We start from the raw sequence: 17,881 nt of genomic DNA on the forward strand, positions 1-17,881 counted from the left end.
TATTACAGCAGATGCTTTGACAATACTGTGAATGAGCTGTTGTTGCTGATTTATATCAGAGCAGCAATTACAACCAAAGGAATTTCTTGAAGCAGGTTCCAGTTTTTGGAGCCAGAGTCTCTTTTAGTCTCTGTCCCTTCAGGCCAAAGGTCTGATCTATTGTCCCACAGGGCTCTGTGAGTGAGTTTCCTCTGGTTTCCCACACTCTGTCATTCCAATGGAGGAACAATAGAAGTGTGCTTTATGATGCTTCTCATTAGTAACAATATCTGACCTCTCAAAAGTGAAGATGGTTAACTTAAACCTTATCCATTAAATCACCTGAAACTTACGTACATATGAAAATAATGGTGCAGTGCTTTTTGTTTTAATATTTTCTCACTTTGTTTGATGACTTGATAAACATAGTATAATAAAGTGACTTAACATGGTCAATCTCTCTTCAAGAAAAAAATGTTAATTGAACCACATTCCGATGCTTAGTTTGGCAATGTAGGTTTTGAATCATGATTTGTCCATAACTATCAAACGAGAACACAAAGATTTCAAGATGCATTGTTTGTTTATTCAACAAGGCACAATGAGCCACAAAGTATGAAAGTTTCAGCTAGAGGTGATGACACATCACAACAACAACTTGTAGATCTCTACAAGACACACTGTACTCACAGAGAGTAAAGGAACAACTGTCTTTATAAAAGACAAACATATTATAATATTTGAGGACACAATTCTCACTGAACTTTGAGATTTCTTTCACAAATGGATTAAAATATTTGCACATTATGAACAAATTACAGGATAGTGATCTTACAACAGATCACATTGTTCATAATATCTAATAAATTAATAGTTGTAAATATTACACCAAAAATCAAACCTTTTACAGTAAAAGGAGAAACATATTGATCTTAAAACTGTCCATTTTTCAATAACCACATAATGGGAGGAAACTCCACTATGACAAAATGTCCTTAACAAAGAACAATAAAGACTTTTGATGAATTCAGAGTCATCAGTACCTATCAAGAGGTAACAAATATCCCCATGCACATCTTCATGATGTGCAGTGAGCCATAAAAGTATCACAGGAGAATTGTGACATTAAGCAAACCTTTAGAAACAAAGTATAAACATCGGGATCTAAGAACAGATTAGTTTTGAGTAATCACAAAGATTAAAGTGAGATAAAGTCCATTATGGCAATATCGACTTAGAAATAGCAGTGAAAGTAAGTTTCTGATCAACATGATGAATAACATTCAGAAGATAACAACAGTTACCATAGCATTATATATCAGATTTGTTTCATGCAACATGCATGACAAGATGTTCTCTTTCTTAAATTGAAAGATATTGTTGCTGTCATTTCCTCAGGAAATGTCATCTTGCACAAAGAAAAATCAAAATACAAAATAAAACCTTCTGTACAAACAGAAGAAGAAGTTCATGAAATTTCAAAGAATTCAGTATAATTCAGTTCCAGTAATCTTTGACCAATATGGTGTTCTCAGTTTGTCTAGTAGTAACTCCAGTCTGTCGGTGTCTACCACGGCCTCCAGGGGGCGCTGTTGACTGGACTCTTGTCTGTGGTGATGCTGGTCTGGACTGTGGAGCTCAGAGGAGAGAAGTCAGCCTCTCTCAGGTTGTTATCAGAGGAAGACTGCAGCTTGTTGAAGTGGTTCAGCAGTCTTCTCTGGGATTGTGTCTTCATCTGCTCTTTGGACAGGAAGTGTGTCACCTCTTGAACACACCTCGAGTAGCCCTGATTGACAGCTGCTGAGTCCACAGCTTGATTCTGCTGCTGCAGTCGTCTCAGGACACAAACTGTCATCTCCAGGATGTCTGCTTTCTCCAGCTTGGAGTCTGGCTGCTGTTTGAGGAACTCTGGACCCAGGAGAGACTTGAGCTGCTCAATGCTGCTGTTGATTCGCTCTCTGCGTAACTTCTCCACCAGAGGTTTTCTGAGCTGCAGAAAGAAGAATAAAGTCATTAATAAACTTATTCTGGAGCAAAGTGTTAACGTGAAAAATTACAACATGTGATTGACAATAGTTAAACTTCTTGAATGTTGAATTTACCTTGTGGGTCAGAGTGAGATGCTCCTGAGAGTTGGTCATTGCTGCAGTGGTTGTAGGAGCCATGTCTGGATCTGTGTGCTGTAGAGGTCTCTGTAGAGAGAATCTGATCTCTGCTGGCTCCATCCCTCCTATTTATAGTCCCACATCTCCATATCAATGTGTGGGTCTTGGTCGAGTCGTAGTTTCTCACAGTCTCAGCCAATCAGAGAGCTTTGCGTCACAATAGTGGATGCAGCACACTTTCTGCTGTTAATGCCTGGGGGACAATGGTTAGATCTCAGGGGAACAGGTGGAGGGCTGGGGGGGTGATGGAGACAGACTCACAGAGCTCTGTGTGAATCTGGGAAAGTGGTGACCCTGTAGAGAGAGCAGATCTGCTGCCTGATGCTGGGATCAATGACTTTGACTGAGCACACGCTCATCATCACATCACACATGTGGAGGATTAAATCTTGAGGAAAAAAGTACTGCCTAACTTATGTCACAAAGTTAAGTAGTCAATGGAAAAATAATCTTTTTTTTTTAAGTGCTTTGAATGTTACATAAACAAATAAAACAAGCAAGTTCCATTAATGCCATTCATGTTTAATTTTCTCTTCATAATTCTGTTGTAATTTACATTCATATGCATTTCTTTTTTTTCTTTTGTTTTTTAAGAATTAAATGGTTATATTTTAGAAAATGATTCCAGTCAGGTATTAAAAACACTAAAGTGCCCATTATATGTTTATAAATCATTTGGAAAATAAAACAACAACTCAAGTACAAGAACATATCTCTGTGCAGATGTTTCAACATGTCCTGACTTGTGTCTTGTAGTCAGTGTGGGTAGAAAGTTGGTCTCAGTTTCCCACACTGACTCCTTGAATGCGGTGGTCAATGAACAACAAAAGGACTTTGAATGGAGCTTTTGTGACTGATGCTGGACGTGTGTTGTAGTAGAAACAGAGCCTGACATCACCAACCATCTGGAGGGAAACAACACCATTGGCTGGCTCTGATGGTTTTTAATGTTTGAAATCATGAAGACTTTTTTATCCTAAAGGGTCATAAAAATATTTTACAAATGTATATTGTCAAGTTTCATTCATTTTGACTATCCAGTCGCAATTGTGCTGTTGTATCAGCATTTAGATTAAGGTTTTAGATCTAGATGAGGGTGGGACATTGAGGCAGCTGTTTCCTGAAGTGTGCCAAATACCTTTGGTTAATAATCTGCTGCTGGTGGGGTGGAGGATCATAATCATTCATGCTAAACTCTTAAATTCTGGGGTTTTCCATCACTCTCTCCATTAATGAGTCAAAACTAATTCACTGACGAAACATAAAAATAATTATATCAATCATAAATTAGACAAGTTATAACAGAAACAGTAAATAAGATGATAATAAATCTGAACACATATAGAAAAATACAAATATTTTAGAAGAACATCTTTAAATGGCCCTGGTTATGGCCATGACAATCAGCAAAGTTTTAGGCCAACAATTTAAAAAAAAGAAAGGGCTTAAATGAGACTTCAAATCTTCTGCAAGTTTTTTTTCCAGATCTTTGTTGCATAGGAACTGTGCAAGTGCCAAAATCTGGATGGACCTTTTGATGATTTTCATGATTTTTGGGGGGGGGGAGTCATAGAGACCAGCACAGAAAGGAAATCATCAATATTATTCAAATCTTTTTTTTAAAAATCCCCCCCAAAACAACATGTAAATATACACTGAGGTCAGCATGTTATATTTGGCGGTTGCAGAAAAACACTAACCTTTGTGCCATTTATACTAAAAACTGATCTTTTTTGTAGTGTCTTATTTTTTGTGACAAAACACAATTGTGATTTTAATCCTGAAGTATTCATGACATCAAGTGAAGCCAGTATCACACATTATGAATTCTAGACAACAATACATTTCCAAAACATACTTTCACTGAAAACGTTTGAATAACTTTTCAGAGCATTGACTTTAGGGAATTCCAATAAATGTATCTAAAATTGGTGAAGGGAAAATAATACAAATTGATTCTTTGATTTGGTACAAATTTGGAAGTTTCCAGTTTTTGGAGCCAGAGTCTCTTTTAGTCTCTGTCCCTTCAGGCCAAAGGTCTGATCTATTGTCCCACAGGGCTCTGTGAGTGAGTTTCCTCTGGTTTCCCACACTCTGTCCTTCCACTGGAGGAACAATAGAAGTGTGCTTTATGATGCTTCTCATTAGTTTCAATATCTGACCTCTTAAAAGTCAAAATGGATAACTTAAACCGTATCCATTAAAACACCTTAAAGTTACATTTTTATGAAAATAATGTTGTAGCACTTTTTTTCTTTTACATTTACATTTTCTGATTTTGTTTGATGACTTGATAAACCAATTATAATAAAGTGACTTAACATGGGTAATCTCTCTTCAAGAAAAAATCTTAATTGAACCACATTCCGATGCTTAGTTTGGCAATGTAGGTTTTTTAATCATGATTTGTCAATCAAAGGTAGTAGCAATGATGGAGAACTCTGTCAATGAAGTTCAAATGAATTAATTATCAAACGAGAACACAAACATTTCAAGTTGCATTGTTTGTTTATTCAATGAGGCACAAAGAGCCACAAAGTATGAAAGTTTCAGCTAGAGGTGATGATACATCACAACAACAACTTGTAGATCTCTACAAGACACACTGTATTCACAGAGAGTAAAGGAACAACTGTCTTTATAAAAGACAAACGTATCATAATATTTGAGAACACAGTTCTCACTGGACTTTGACATTTCTTCCCAAATGGATTAGAAATTTGCACAAAATGAACAAATATAGAATAACAATCTTACAACAGATCAAATTGTTCATAATATCTGCTAAATTAATTTCTAGTTGTAAATATTACAACAGTAATCAAACCTTTTACTGTAAAAGGAGAAACATATTGATCTGAAAATAGATAATTTTTGAATAACCACATATGAGGCAAAGGTCACAATGACATAATGTCCTCAAAAAGAACAATCAAGACTTTTGATGAATTTAGAGTCATCAGTACCTATCAAGAGGTAACACAAATCTTAATGCACATCTTCATGATGTGCAGTAAGCCATAAAAGTATCACAGAAGAATTGTGACATTAAGCAAACCTTTAGAAACAAAGGATAAACATCTGGATCTAAGAACAGATCAGTTTTGAGGAATCACAGTGTCAATTATGACAATATTGCCATAGAAATGACAGTCAAAGTAAGTTTCTGATCAACATGATCAATAACATTCAGAAGATAACAACAGTTACCATAGCATTATATACCAATACATGAAGTACAGTGAGGTATAATAATAATAATAATAATTGCAGATGCAATCAGATTTGTTTCATGCAAAATGCATGACAATATGTTCTCTTTCTTAAATTGAAAGATATTGTTGCTGTCATTTCTTCAGGAAATGTCATCTTGCACAAAGAAAAGAAAAACACATGAAATGAAACCTTCTGTACAAACAGAAGAACAAATCAATGACTTTTCAAAGAATTTCATAGAATTCAGTTCCAGTAATCTTTGACCAATATGGTGGATTCAGTTTGTCTGGCAGTAACTCCAGTCTGTAGGTGTCTACCACGGCCTCCAGGCGGCGCTGTTGACTGGACTCTTGTCTGTGGTGATGCTGGTCTGGACTGTGGAGCTCAGAGGAGAGAAGTCAGCCTCTCTCAAGTTGTTATCAGAGGAAGACTGCAGCTTGTTGAAGTGGTTCAGCAGTCTTCTCTGGGACTGTGTCTTCATCTGCTCTTTGGACAGGAAGTGTGTCACCTCTTGGACACACCTGGAGTAGCCCTGATTGACAGCTGCTGAGTCCACAGCTTGATTCTGCTGCTGCAGTCGTCTCGGGACACAAACTGTCATCTCCAGGATGTCTGCTTTCTCCAGCTTGGAGTCTGGCTGCTGTTTGAGGAACTCTGGACCCAGGAGAGACTTGAGCTGCTCAATGCTGCTGTTGATTCGCTCTCCGCGTAACTTCTCCACCAGAGGTTTTCTGAACTGCAGAAAGAAGAATAAAGTCATTAATAAACTTATTCTGGAGTAAAATGTTAACATGAAAAATGACAACATATCTTTGACAATGTCTACACTTCTTGAATGTTGAATTTACCTTGTGGGTCAGAGTGAGATGCTCCTGAGAGTTGGTCTTGCTGCAGTGGTTGTAGGAGCCATGTCTGGATCTGTGTGCTCTAGAGGTCTCTGTAGAGAGAATCTGATCTCTGCTGGCTCCATCCCTCCTATTTATAGTCCCACATCTCCATATCAATGTGTGGGTCTTGGTCTAGTTGTAGTTTCTCACAGTCTCAGCCAATCAGAGAGCTTTGCGTCACAATAGTGGACGCAGCACACTTTCTGCTGTTAATGCCTGGGGGACAATGGTTAGATCTCAGGGGAACAGATGGAGGACTGGGGGGGGTGATGGAGACAGACTCACGGAGCTCTGTGTGAATCTGGGAAAGTGGTGACCCTGTAGAGAGAGCAGATCTGCTGCCTGATGCTGGGATCAATGAATTTGACTGAGCACACGCTCATCATCACATCACACACGTGGGATAATAAAAGCCATAATATAAGGAATGAATTATATGTTGGAATTAAAAAATATTGATATGAAAAATAAAATTTAAGTGGATGTATTTTTCACATGCTTTTCAAGTTTAAATCTGAAATACATTCTGATAAATTATTCTATTTTGCCTTGTTAATTTAGATATATATTTTATTTTATTTGAACTTTTAATCTTAAATTTTGCCTTATCAAAAGTGCAATTTTACTCTCATCTGAAGCAATATTATTAGATGTTAGAAAACCATGTGATAGCCATTCATGCCACTGGAATGAAACTCCAGATAATACTATGGCAGCTGTCCAGATGCAGCAGAGTCTTATGACACGTGCCTTGTTGTCGGTGTGAGTAAGAAGTTGAGCTCAGTTTCCCACACTGACTCCCTGTATGGTGTGGTCAATGAACCACAAAGGGACTTCAGCGACAGATGCTGACTGTGTGTTGTCATAGAGACAGAGTGTGACATCATCAGCCATCTGGAGGGAAAGGATCCCATTGGTTGACTCTGCCAGTTTGTAGAATTTTAAATTTTCTATCATCAAGTATCAACAAAATAATTTATCATCTCATATTTTCCGGTTTTTGTTATTTTCATACATAGAGAACTTCCTGTCATAATCACAGTGACTTAAAACTGATCATTAACTGGACTGAAACTTCAGCTCTCATGAGGGCGGGAGGTTTCCTGGGGGGCAGCTGTTTCCTGAAGTGTGCCAAATCCCTTTGGAGAATCACTGGGCTGCTGGTGGGATGAATGACATTCACACTCAACTCTTCCCTCCAGAGTTTCCCACACTCCTTCCATTATCAGAAAACAGGCATGTGCCCCCTGCTAAATGGACCTTTTGAGGATCCTTTGCACAAGCAGTGTGTGGCGCAAGCAGTGTGGCACAAGCAGTGTGGTGTAGAGGGTGTGGCCCTTTAAAAAATATCATTGACTATTAAAGTGAATAGCTGGTGAAATTACACTGCGGACAGCAACTTCTGAAGATATTGTGCTGTGAATGTTTGATGTTGAAAAAATTCAGCAGCATTTCCCTGAAACTGTTGAAAGATTTGAAAAAGTTTAATTAAAGTTAAAAAGTCCCAAGTGTTGTTAGCAGTTTACAGTTAGAAAATAGTTTAAAAATGGCTGAAGAAGAGTGAGTTTTTGTTGCTCCCATTTGCTTTCATTGTTACAAGCCTTCAAACAAACAGAGTTGGATTTTCTTTAATAGTATTAGTGGAATTTAAGAATGGAGTGATGCACAAAGTATGTGACGGATGTGGAAGATTTAATATTCTGAAAGGAGCTCTGAGCTTAAAGTATTAATGAGGAGATAGAGGATAAAAATGAATGCATACGTGGGAAAATTGGTCAATTCTGAACAGTTCAAGAATTACAGATATGAAGTCTGCAATTAACAGCAGACATGGAGTTTCTAAATTGAATAATGTGGAACTATTTAAGGTGCAATATGGCAGTAGAAAATAAATAATGATTGGACGAAGATAGCTTGTGAATTCTTCCAGCATTTACAGCAGTAACTCCTTAAGTCAACTCACACAATGTGACTGACAGAAACATTCTTCAAGCACATTTTGTCTCTTATTACAGCAGATGCTTTGACAATACTGTGAATGAGCTGTTGTTGCTGATTTATATCAGAGCAGCAATTACAACCAAAGGAATTTCTTGAAGCAGGTTCCAGTTTTTGGAGCCAGAGTCTCTTTTAGTCTCTGTCCCTTCAGGCCAAAGGTCTGATCTATTGTCCCACAGGGCTCTGTGAGTGAGTTTCCTCTGGTTTCCCACACTCTGTCATTCCAATGGAGGAACAATAGAAGTGTGCTTTATGATGCTTCTCATTAGTAACAATATCTGACCTCTCAAAAGTGAAGATGGTTAACTTAAACCTTATCCATTAAATCACCTGAAACTTACGTACATATGAAAATAATGGTGCAGTGCTTTTTGTTTTAATATTTTCTCACTTTGTTTGATGACTTGATAAACATAGTATAATAAAGTGACTTAACATGGTCAATCTCTCTTCAAGAAAAAAATGTTAATTGAACCACATTCCGATGCTTAGTTTGGCAATGTAGGTTTTGAATCATGATTTGTCCATAACTATCAAACGAGAACACAAAGATTTCAAGATGCATTGTTTGTTTATTCAACAAGGCACAATGAGCCACAAAGTATGAAAGTTTCAGCTAGAGGTGATGACACATCACAACAACAACTTGTAGATCTCTACAAGACACACTGTACTCACAGAGAGTAAAGGAACAACTGTCTTTATAAAAGACAAACATATTATAATATTTGAGGACACAATTCTCACTGAACTTTGAGATTTCTTTCACAAATGGATTAAAATATTTGCACATTATGAACAAATTACAGGATAGTGATCTTACAACAGATCACATTGTTCATAATATCTAATAAATTAATAGTTGTAAATATTACACCAAAAATCAAACCTTTTACAGTAAAAGGAGAAACATATTGATCTTAAAACTGTCCATTTTTCAATAACCACATAATGGGAGGAAACTCCACTATGACAAAATGTCCTTAACAAAGAACAATAAAGACTTTTGATGAATTCAGAGTCATCAGTACCTATCAAGAGGTAACAAATATCCCCATGCACATCTTCATGATGTGCAGTGAGCCATAAAAGTATCACAGGAGAATTGTGACATTAAGCAAACCTTTAGAAACAAAGTATAAACATCGGGATCTAAGAACAGATTAGTTTTGAGTAATCACAAAGATTAAAGTGAGATAAAGTCCATTATGGCAATATCGACTTAGAAATAGCAGTGAAAGTAAGTTTCTGATCAACATGATGAATAACATTCAGAAGATAACAACAGTTACCATAGCATTATATATCAGATTTGTTTCATGCAACATGCATGACAAGATGTTCTCTTTCTTAAATTGAAAGATATCGTTGCTGTCATTTCCTCAGGAAATGTCATCTTGCACAAAGAAAAATCAAAATACAAAATAAAACCTTCTGTACAAACAGAAGAAGAAGTTCATGAAATTTCAAAGAATTCAGTATAATTCAGTTCCAGTAATCTTTGACCAATATGGTGTTCTCAGTTTGTCTGGTAGTAACTCCAGTCTGTAGGTGTCTACCACGGCCTCCAGGCGGCGCTGTTGACTGGACTCTTGTCTGTGGTGATGCTGGTCTGGACTGTGGAGCTCAGAGGAGAGAAGTCAGCCTCTCTCAGGTTGTTATCAGAGGAAGACTGCAGCTTGTTGAAGTGGTTCAGCAGTCTTCTCTGGGATTGTGTCTTCATCTGCTCTTTGGACAGGAAGTGTGTCACCTCTTGAACACACCTCGAGTAGCCCTGATTGACAGCTGCTGAGTCCACAGCTTGATTCTGCTGCTGCAGTCGTCTCAGGACACAAACTGTCATCTCCAGGATGTCTGCTTTCTCCAGCTTGGAGTCTGGCTGCTGTTTGAGGAACTCTGGACCCAGGAGAGACTTGAGCTGCTCAATGCTGCTGTTGATTCGCTCTCTGCGTAACTTCTCCACCAGAGGTTTTCTGAGCTGCAGAAAGACGAATAAAGTCATTAATAAACTTATTCTGGAGCAAAGTGTTAACGTGAAAAATTACAACATATGATTGACAATAGTTAAACTTCTTGAATGTTGAATTTACCTTGTGGGTCAGAGTGAGATGCTCCTGAGAGTTGGTCATTGCTGCAGTGGTTGTAGGAGCCATGTCTGGATCTGTGTGCTGTAGAGGTCTCTGTAGAGAGAATCTGATCTCTGCTGGCTCCATCCCTCCTATTTATAGTCCCACATCTCCATATCAATGTGTGGGTCTTGGTCGAGTCGTAGTTTCTCACAGTCTCAGCCAATCAGAGAGCTTTGCGTCACAATAGTGGATGCAGCACACTTTCTGCTGTTAATGCCTGGGGGACAATGGTTAGATCTCAGGGGAACAGGTGGAGGACTGGGGGGGTGATGGAGACAGACTCACAGAGCTCTGTGTGAATCTGGGAAAGTGGTGACCCTGTAGAGAGAGCAGATCTGCTGCCTGATGCTGGGATCAATGACTTTGACTGAGCACACGCTCATCATCACATCACACATGTGGAGGATTGAATCTTGAGGAAAAAAGTACTGCCTAACTTATGTCACAAAGTTAAGTAGTCAATGGAAAAATAATCTTTTTTTCTTTAAGTGCTTTGATTGTTACATAAACAAATAAAACAAGCATATTCCATTAATGCCATTCATGTTTAATTTTCTCTGTATAATTCAGTTGTAATTTACATTCATATGCATTTCTTTTTTTTCTTTTGTTTTTTAAGAATTAAATGGTTATATTTTAGAAAATAATTCCAGTCAGGTATTAAAAACACTAAAGTGCCCATTATATGTTTATAAATCATTTGGAAAATAAAACAACAATTTAAGTACAAGAACATATCTCTGTGCAGATGTTTCAACATGTCCTGACTTGTGTCTTGTAGTCAGTGTGGGTAGAAAGTTGGTCTCAGTTTCCCACACTGACTCCTTGAATGCGGTGGTCAATGAACAACAAAAGGACTTTGAATGGAGCTTTTGTGACTGATGCTGGACGTGTGTTGTGGTAGAAACAGAGCCTGACATCACCAACCATCTGGAGGGAAACAACACCATTGGCTGGCTCTGATGGTTTTTAATGTTTGAAATCATGAAGACTTTTTTATCCTAAAGGGTCATAAAAATATTTTACAAATGTATATTGTCAACTTTCATTCATTTTGACTATCCAGTCGCAATTGTGCTGTTGTATCAGCATTTAGATTAAGGATTTAGATCTAGATGAGGGTGGGACATTGAGGCAGCTGTTTCCTGAAGTGTGCCAAATACCTTTGGTTAATAATCTGCTGCTGGTGGGGTGGAGGATCATAATCATTCATGCTAAACTCTTAAATTCTGGGGTTTTCCATCACTCTCTCCATTAATGAGTCAAAACTAATTTACAGATGAAACATTAAAATAATTATATCAATCATAAATAAGACAAGTTATAACAGAAACAGTAAATAAGATGATAATAAATCTGAACACATATAGAAAAATACAAATATTTTAGAAGAACATCTTTAAATGGCCCTGGTTATGGCCATGGCAATCAGCAAAGTTTTAGGCCAACAATTTAAAAAAAAGAAAGGGCTTAAATGAGACTTCAAATCTTCTGCAAGTTTTTTTTTTCACATCTTTGTTGCATAGGAACTGTGCAAGTGCCAAAACCTGGATGGACCTTTTGATGTTTTTCATGATTTTTTGGGGGGGAAGTCATAGAGACCAGCACAGAAAGGAAATCATCAATATTATTCAAATCTTTAAAAAAAATCCCCCCCAAAACAACATGTAAATATACACTGAGATCAGCATGTTATATTTGGCGGTTGCAGAAAAACACTGACCTTTGTGCCATTTATACTAAAAACTGATCTTTTTTATAGTGTCTTATTTTTTGTGATAAAACACAATTGTGATTTTAATCCTGAAGTATTCATGACATCAAGTGAAGCCAGTATCACACATTATGAATTCTAGACAACAATACATTTCCAAAACATACTTTCGCAGAAAACGTTTGAGTAACTTTTCAGAGCCTAGACTTTAGGGAATTCCAATAAATGTATCTAAAATTGGTGAAGGGAAAATAATACAAATTGATTCTTTGATTTAGGACAAATTTGGAAGTTTCCATTTTTTGGAGCCAGAGTCTCTTTTAGTCTCTGTCCCTTCAGGCCAAAGGTCTGATCTATTGTCCCACAGGGCTCTGTGAGTGAGTTTCCTCTGGTTTCCCACACTCTGTCCTTCCACTGGAGGAACAATAGAAGTGTGCTTTATGATGCTTCTCATTAGTTTCAATATCTGACCTCTTAAAAGTCAAGATGGATAACTTAAACCTTATCCAATAAAATAATCTTGTAGCACTTTTTTTCTTTTACATTTACATTTTCTGATTTTGTTTGATACTGACAAACTGATTTTGTTTGATACTGACAAACCAATTATAATAAAGTGACTTAACATGTTACCCATGTTAAGTCAACCTCCCTCTTCAAGAAAAACTCTTAATTGAACCACATTCCGATGCTTAGTTTGGCAATGTAGGTTTTTAATCATGATTTGTCAATCAAAGGTAGTAGCAATGATGGAGAACTCTGTCAATGAAGTTCAAATGAATCAATTATCAAACGAGAACACAAAGATTTCAAGTTGCATTGTTTGTTTATTCAACGAGGCACAAAGAGCCACAAAGTATGAAAGTTTCAGCTAGAGGTGATGATACATCACAACAACAACTTGTAGATCTCTACAAGACACACTGTACTCACAGAGAGTAAAGGAACAACTGTCTTTATAAAAGACAAACGTATCATAATATTTGAGGACATAGTTCTCACTGTACTTTGAAATTTCTTTCCCAAATGGTTTAAATTTGCAAATAATGAACAAATATAGAATAACAATCTCATAACAGATCACATTGTTCATAATATCTGCTAAATTAATTTCTAGTTGTAAATATTACAACATTAATCAAATCTTTTACAGTAAAAGAAGAAACAAATTGATCTTAAAACTGACCATTTTTCAATAATCACATAATGGGAGGGATCTCCACTATGACAAAATGTCCTTACCAAAGAACAATAAAGACTTTTGATGAATTCAAAGTCATCAGTACCTATCAAGTACAAATATCTTCATGCACATCTTCATGATGTGCAGTGAGCCATAAAAGTATCACAGGAGAATTGTGACATTAAGCAAACCTTAGGGTAAATAATAAACATCTGGATCTAATAAAAGATCAGTTTTGAATAATCACAGTGTCAATTATGACAATATTGCCATATAAATAGCAGTGAAAGTAAGTTTCTGATCAACATGATCAATAACATTCAGAAGATAACAACAGTTACCATAGCATTATATACCAATACATGAAGTACAGTGAGGTATAATAATAATAATTGCAGATGCAATCAGATTTGTTTCATGCAACATGCATGACAAGATGTTCTCTTTCTTGAATTGAAAGATATTGTTGCTGTCATTTCCTCAGGAAATGTCATCTTGCACAAAGAAAAATCAAAATACAAAATAAAACCTTCTGTACAAACAGAAGAAGAAGTTCATGAAATTTCAAAGAATTCAGTATAATTCAGTTCCAGTAATCTTTGACCAATATGGTGGTCTCAGTTTGTCTGGCAGTAACTCCAGTCTGTAGGTGTCTACCACGGCCTCCAGGCGGCACTGTTGACTGGACTCTTGTCTGTGGTGATGCTGGTCTGGACTGTGGAGCTCAGAGGAGAGAAGTCAGCCTCTCTCAGGTTGTTATCAGAGGAAGACTGCAGCTTGTTGAAGTGGTTCAGCAGTCTTCTCTGGGACTGTGTCTTCATCTGCTCTTTGGACAGGAAGTGTGTCACCTCTTGGACACACCTGGAGTAGCCCTGATTGACAGCTGCTGAGTCCACAGCTTGATTCTGCTGCTGCAGTCGTCTCAGGACACAAACTGTCATCTCCAGGATGTCTGCTTTCTCCAGCTTAGAGTCTGGCTGCTGTTTGAGGAACTCTGGACCCAGGAGAGACTTGAGCTGCTCAATGCTGCTGTTGATTCACTCTCTGCGTAACTTCTCCACCAGAGGTTTTCTGAGCTGCAGAAAGAAGAATAAAGTCATTAATAAACTTATTCTGGAGCAAAGTGTTAGCATGAAAAATGACAACTCATCATTGGCAATATTTAAAACTTCTTGAATGTTGAATTTACCTTGTGGGTCAGAGTGAGATGCTCCTGAGAGTTGGTCATTGCTGCAGTGGTTGTAGGAGTCATGTCTGGATCTGTGTGCTCTAGAGGTCTCTGTAGAGAGAATCTGATCTCTGCTGGCTCCATCCCTCCTATTTATAGTCCCACATCTCCATATCAATGTGTGGGTCTTGGTCTAGTTGTAGTTTCTCACAGTCTCAGCCAATCAGACAGCTTTGCGTCACAATAGTGGATGCAGCACACTTTCTGTTGTTATTGCCTGGGGGACAATGGTTAGATCTCAGGGGAACAGGTGGAGGACTGGGGGGGGTGATGGAGACAGACTCACAGAGCTCTGTGTGAATCTGGGAAAGTGGTGACCCTGTAGAGAGAGCAGATCTGCTGCCTGATGCTGGGATCAATGACTTTGACTGAGCACATGCTCATTATCATATCACACATGTGAGACACTAACAATAATTGCACCTATAGTTAAAAAGTATAGCATAAGTAACATGTAACATAATCAGTGGAAATCATTATAAATGCTTTGATTGTTCAATTAAAAAACCCAGGAAGGGGCAGTACACTCATGTCACTTACCCTTAATTTTGTCATAAACATAATTAAGATATAATTTTAATATACTTTGGTTTCAGTAAAAACAACAACAAGAACAACAACAATTATCTAAAATATTATTCCTTTCATTTATCAAAAAATCTTTGATGCCATGATGTATTTGAATCGTTTTTGGGAGAGAAAAAAAAAGGAAAACTCTCTGTGCAGATGTTTCAACATGTCCTGACTTGTGTCTTGTAGTCAGTGTGGGTAGAAAGTTGGTCTCAGTTTCCCACACTGACTCCTTGAATGCTGTGGTCAATGAACAACAAAAGGACTTTGAATGGAGCTTTTCTGATTGATGCTGGACGTGTGTTGTAGTAGAAACAGAGCCTGACATCACCAACCATCTGGAGGGAAACAACACCATTGGCTGGCTCTGACAAGAGTTTTAAATTTGAAATTGTGATTTCAAATTTTATAAAAATAGGTAATTTCAGTTAATTCTACAAACTGTTTTGTCGGCTTCCAATCCATGTTGTCAGTTTTGATTGTCCAACTGTAATTGTGCTTGTTTTTCAGCACCTGGATCAAGATTTCAGCACTCGATGAGGGTTAGACATTGAGGCAGCTGTTTCCTGAAGTGTGCCAAATCCCTTTGGAGAATAATCTGCTGCTGGTGGGGTGAAGGATCATAATCATGCTAAACTCTGATCTCTTGAGTTTCCCCACACTCAGAAAGGTATGCTTATTTATAAAGCATTAACGTAGGTCTAATCAGATGAAACATAAATCAGACAATTTATATCAAAATATATAAGATCATTGATGATTAGGATCTTTTCGCACACTGAGGCCATTGTTTTCTTTTTTTTCTTTTCTTTTTAAAGTGAAAACCATTCAAATTTCAAAATGTATTTCTTAAGAAATGGGAGTAATGTGGAAAAACCACCAAAAAAAACTAGACACATTTTCTGCTTACACAAACACAGATTTGCCTTTTCCTTTGCATCACCACAACATTTATCAGAATTTTGACATTAATAGTACTGTTTAACAATAAATTATTTTTCAGATTTGTTTTTAAGTAAGAAAATAAGAATAAATCACAAATAAATAAAAACAAACAACCATTTTCCTTTTTGTTTGCATTTCCATAACATATATCAAAATTGTGACTTTAATTTGTTCAGTTCCCTATTAACGGATTAGAATTGTTAAATGTGTTTAAACTTTACATTTCTGTTTCCAGTCACAGCCACATTTTGGAGAAGTCCCTTCTTGTCAAAGTCACTTAACCACCACACCAGGGTGTTGAGTATGCGTCGCTTAGGGATTTAATGATTTAATGTGAAGTATAAAGCTGAATATGTGAGATTCTAGAAGATTTGAAGTGTTTGTTACGCAGGTGTCAACATGGGTTTTTATGGGTTAAGAAAATAAGTGAACATGATTTTATGATTTAAAGCAAGTTTCTGTTTGTGGAACCCAGTGTCTCTTTTAATCTGTCTCTTCAGGGCAAAGGTCTGATCTATTGTCCCACAGGGCTCTGTGAGTGAGTTTCCTCTGGTTTCCCACACTCTGTCCTTTCACTGATTTCACTGGAGGAACAATAGAAGTGTGCCTTATTATGCTTCTCATTAGATACAATGTCTGACCTCTTTACGGCGGTACTTTTTTTGTTAGACCCTTAAATGTTTATTACCATGAAGACACCTGAAACTGACAATTATATCAAAAGTAATAGTGCTGGAAAAATGTCATTGGATGCCGTTGGATGACTTGACTTCCTCCGTTTATGTCGTGTGAGGTAACATTGAAAAAACCCTCTTCATTAAAAATATTTTTGTGCCCCATTCCTTTGCTGAGTGTACAACTGAAAAGGTATGTTACGAATAAACAATTGCTGTCTGTAGTAAATTTTATATTGATTTTCTAATTAAAGGCAGAAACAATTTGGGGCATCACAGTTTCAATTCTGAATTGAAACTCGATCAAAAGCAGGATCAACCAAATCATATATTTGACCATATGATGTTAGTGTGAATCATTGTAGAAGAATATGGAGGTTATTGCACACTTTATAACATGCCTGTTTGTTTTTTTTTGTTTTGTTTTTTTAAATAAAATGTGAACAGGTCTTGTCAGGACATAAAATCAATGATCTGCTGGTCCTTAATGATAAAGAATTGATAGACTAATAATGACATAGCTTTCAGTACTGAAAAAATGCTTAAAAATGAATCTAGCTGTCCTTAAAATTGTGGAGTTGGAGAATCACAAAGAACAAGCATGCCTCTTGCAATTAATCTCACATAAAAAACAACATCATGAAAACAACATTTTCAGTAGGCACTTTGTTTATTCAAAAGGCACAATCAGCCAAATGAAGTATGACAGCTCCATCTAGAGGTGATGATACATCACAACAGCTAAATTTCTACAAGACACACTGTACTCACAGAGAGTAAAGGAACAACTGTATTTATAAAAGACAAATTATTTACATTATTTAAAAACACAGTATTCAAGGTTTTAAAAAAATATTTTTTTTACAAATGGATTCAAAACACCTCCACTTAATGAACAAAAGAAATAGTGGAAAGTGTCACCTTGATTTTTAATCACCACTACATTCAGTGTTAAATTGCCACTGGAAAACTGTGACAGTGTGACAATAAACAAACCTTTTACGGTAAAAGGAGAAACATATTGATCTTAAAACAGATATTTTTTTTAAATCACATAAAGTGAGAAAATTTGAAAATGTCCATAAAGTGGACAATCAAGATTGTTGATAAATTCAAAATCATAAATACGTATCAAGAGATAATATCTCCATACACTACATAGTACAAACACATGACTTGCAGTGAGGAATAAA

The 17,881-nt window shown here is 36.8% G+C and overlaps 2 protein-coding genes and 2 pseudogenes across 2 annotated transcripts; all 4 read right to left on the minus strand.

Annotated features, from left to right (window-relative positions):
• Positions 1-543: 543 nt before the first annotated feature.
• On the minus strand, positions 544-2,204 carry LOC131968724 (transcription factor HES-5-like). The gene is made up of 2 exons (XM_059329724.1): positions 2,082-2,204; positions 544-1,969 (listed from the first exon to the last, which is right to left on the minus strand). Exons 1-2 carry the CDS (start codon positions 2,202-2,204, stop codon positions 1,547-1,549), a joined length of 546 nt encoding a protein of 181 aa, XP_059185707.1. The 3' UTR covers positions 544-1,546.
• Positions 2,205-5,246: 3,042 nt separating this feature from the next.
• Positions 5,247-6,330, minus strand: LOC131968686 (transcription factor HES-5-like; annotated as a pseudogene).
• A 2,479-nt stretch (positions 6,331-8,809) lies between these two features.
• LOC131968577 (transcription factor HES-5-like) lies at positions 8,810-10,458 on the minus strand. Its single transcript, XM_059329521.1, has 2 exons — positions 10,336-10,458; positions 8,810-10,223 (listed from the first exon to the last, which is right to left on the minus strand). Exons 1-2 carry the CDS (start codon positions 10,456-10,458, stop codon positions 9,801-9,803), a joined length of 546 nt encoding a protein of 181 aa, XP_059185504.1. The 3' UTR covers positions 8,810-9,800.
• Positions 10,459-13,177: 2,719 nt separating this feature from the next.
• Positions 13,178-14,583, minus strand: LOC131968579 (transcription factor HES-5-like; annotated as a pseudogene).
• Positions 14,584-17,881: the final 3,298 nt, after the last annotated feature.

Source organism: Centropristis striata, chromosome 3, assembly GCF_030273125.1.
Source record: "Centropristis striata isolate RG_2023a ecotype Rhode Island chromosome 3, C.striata_1.0, whole genome shotgun sequence".
NCBI classification, from domain to species: Eukaryota; Metazoa; Chordata; class Actinopteri; order Perciformes; family Serranidae; genus Centropristis; species Centropristis striata.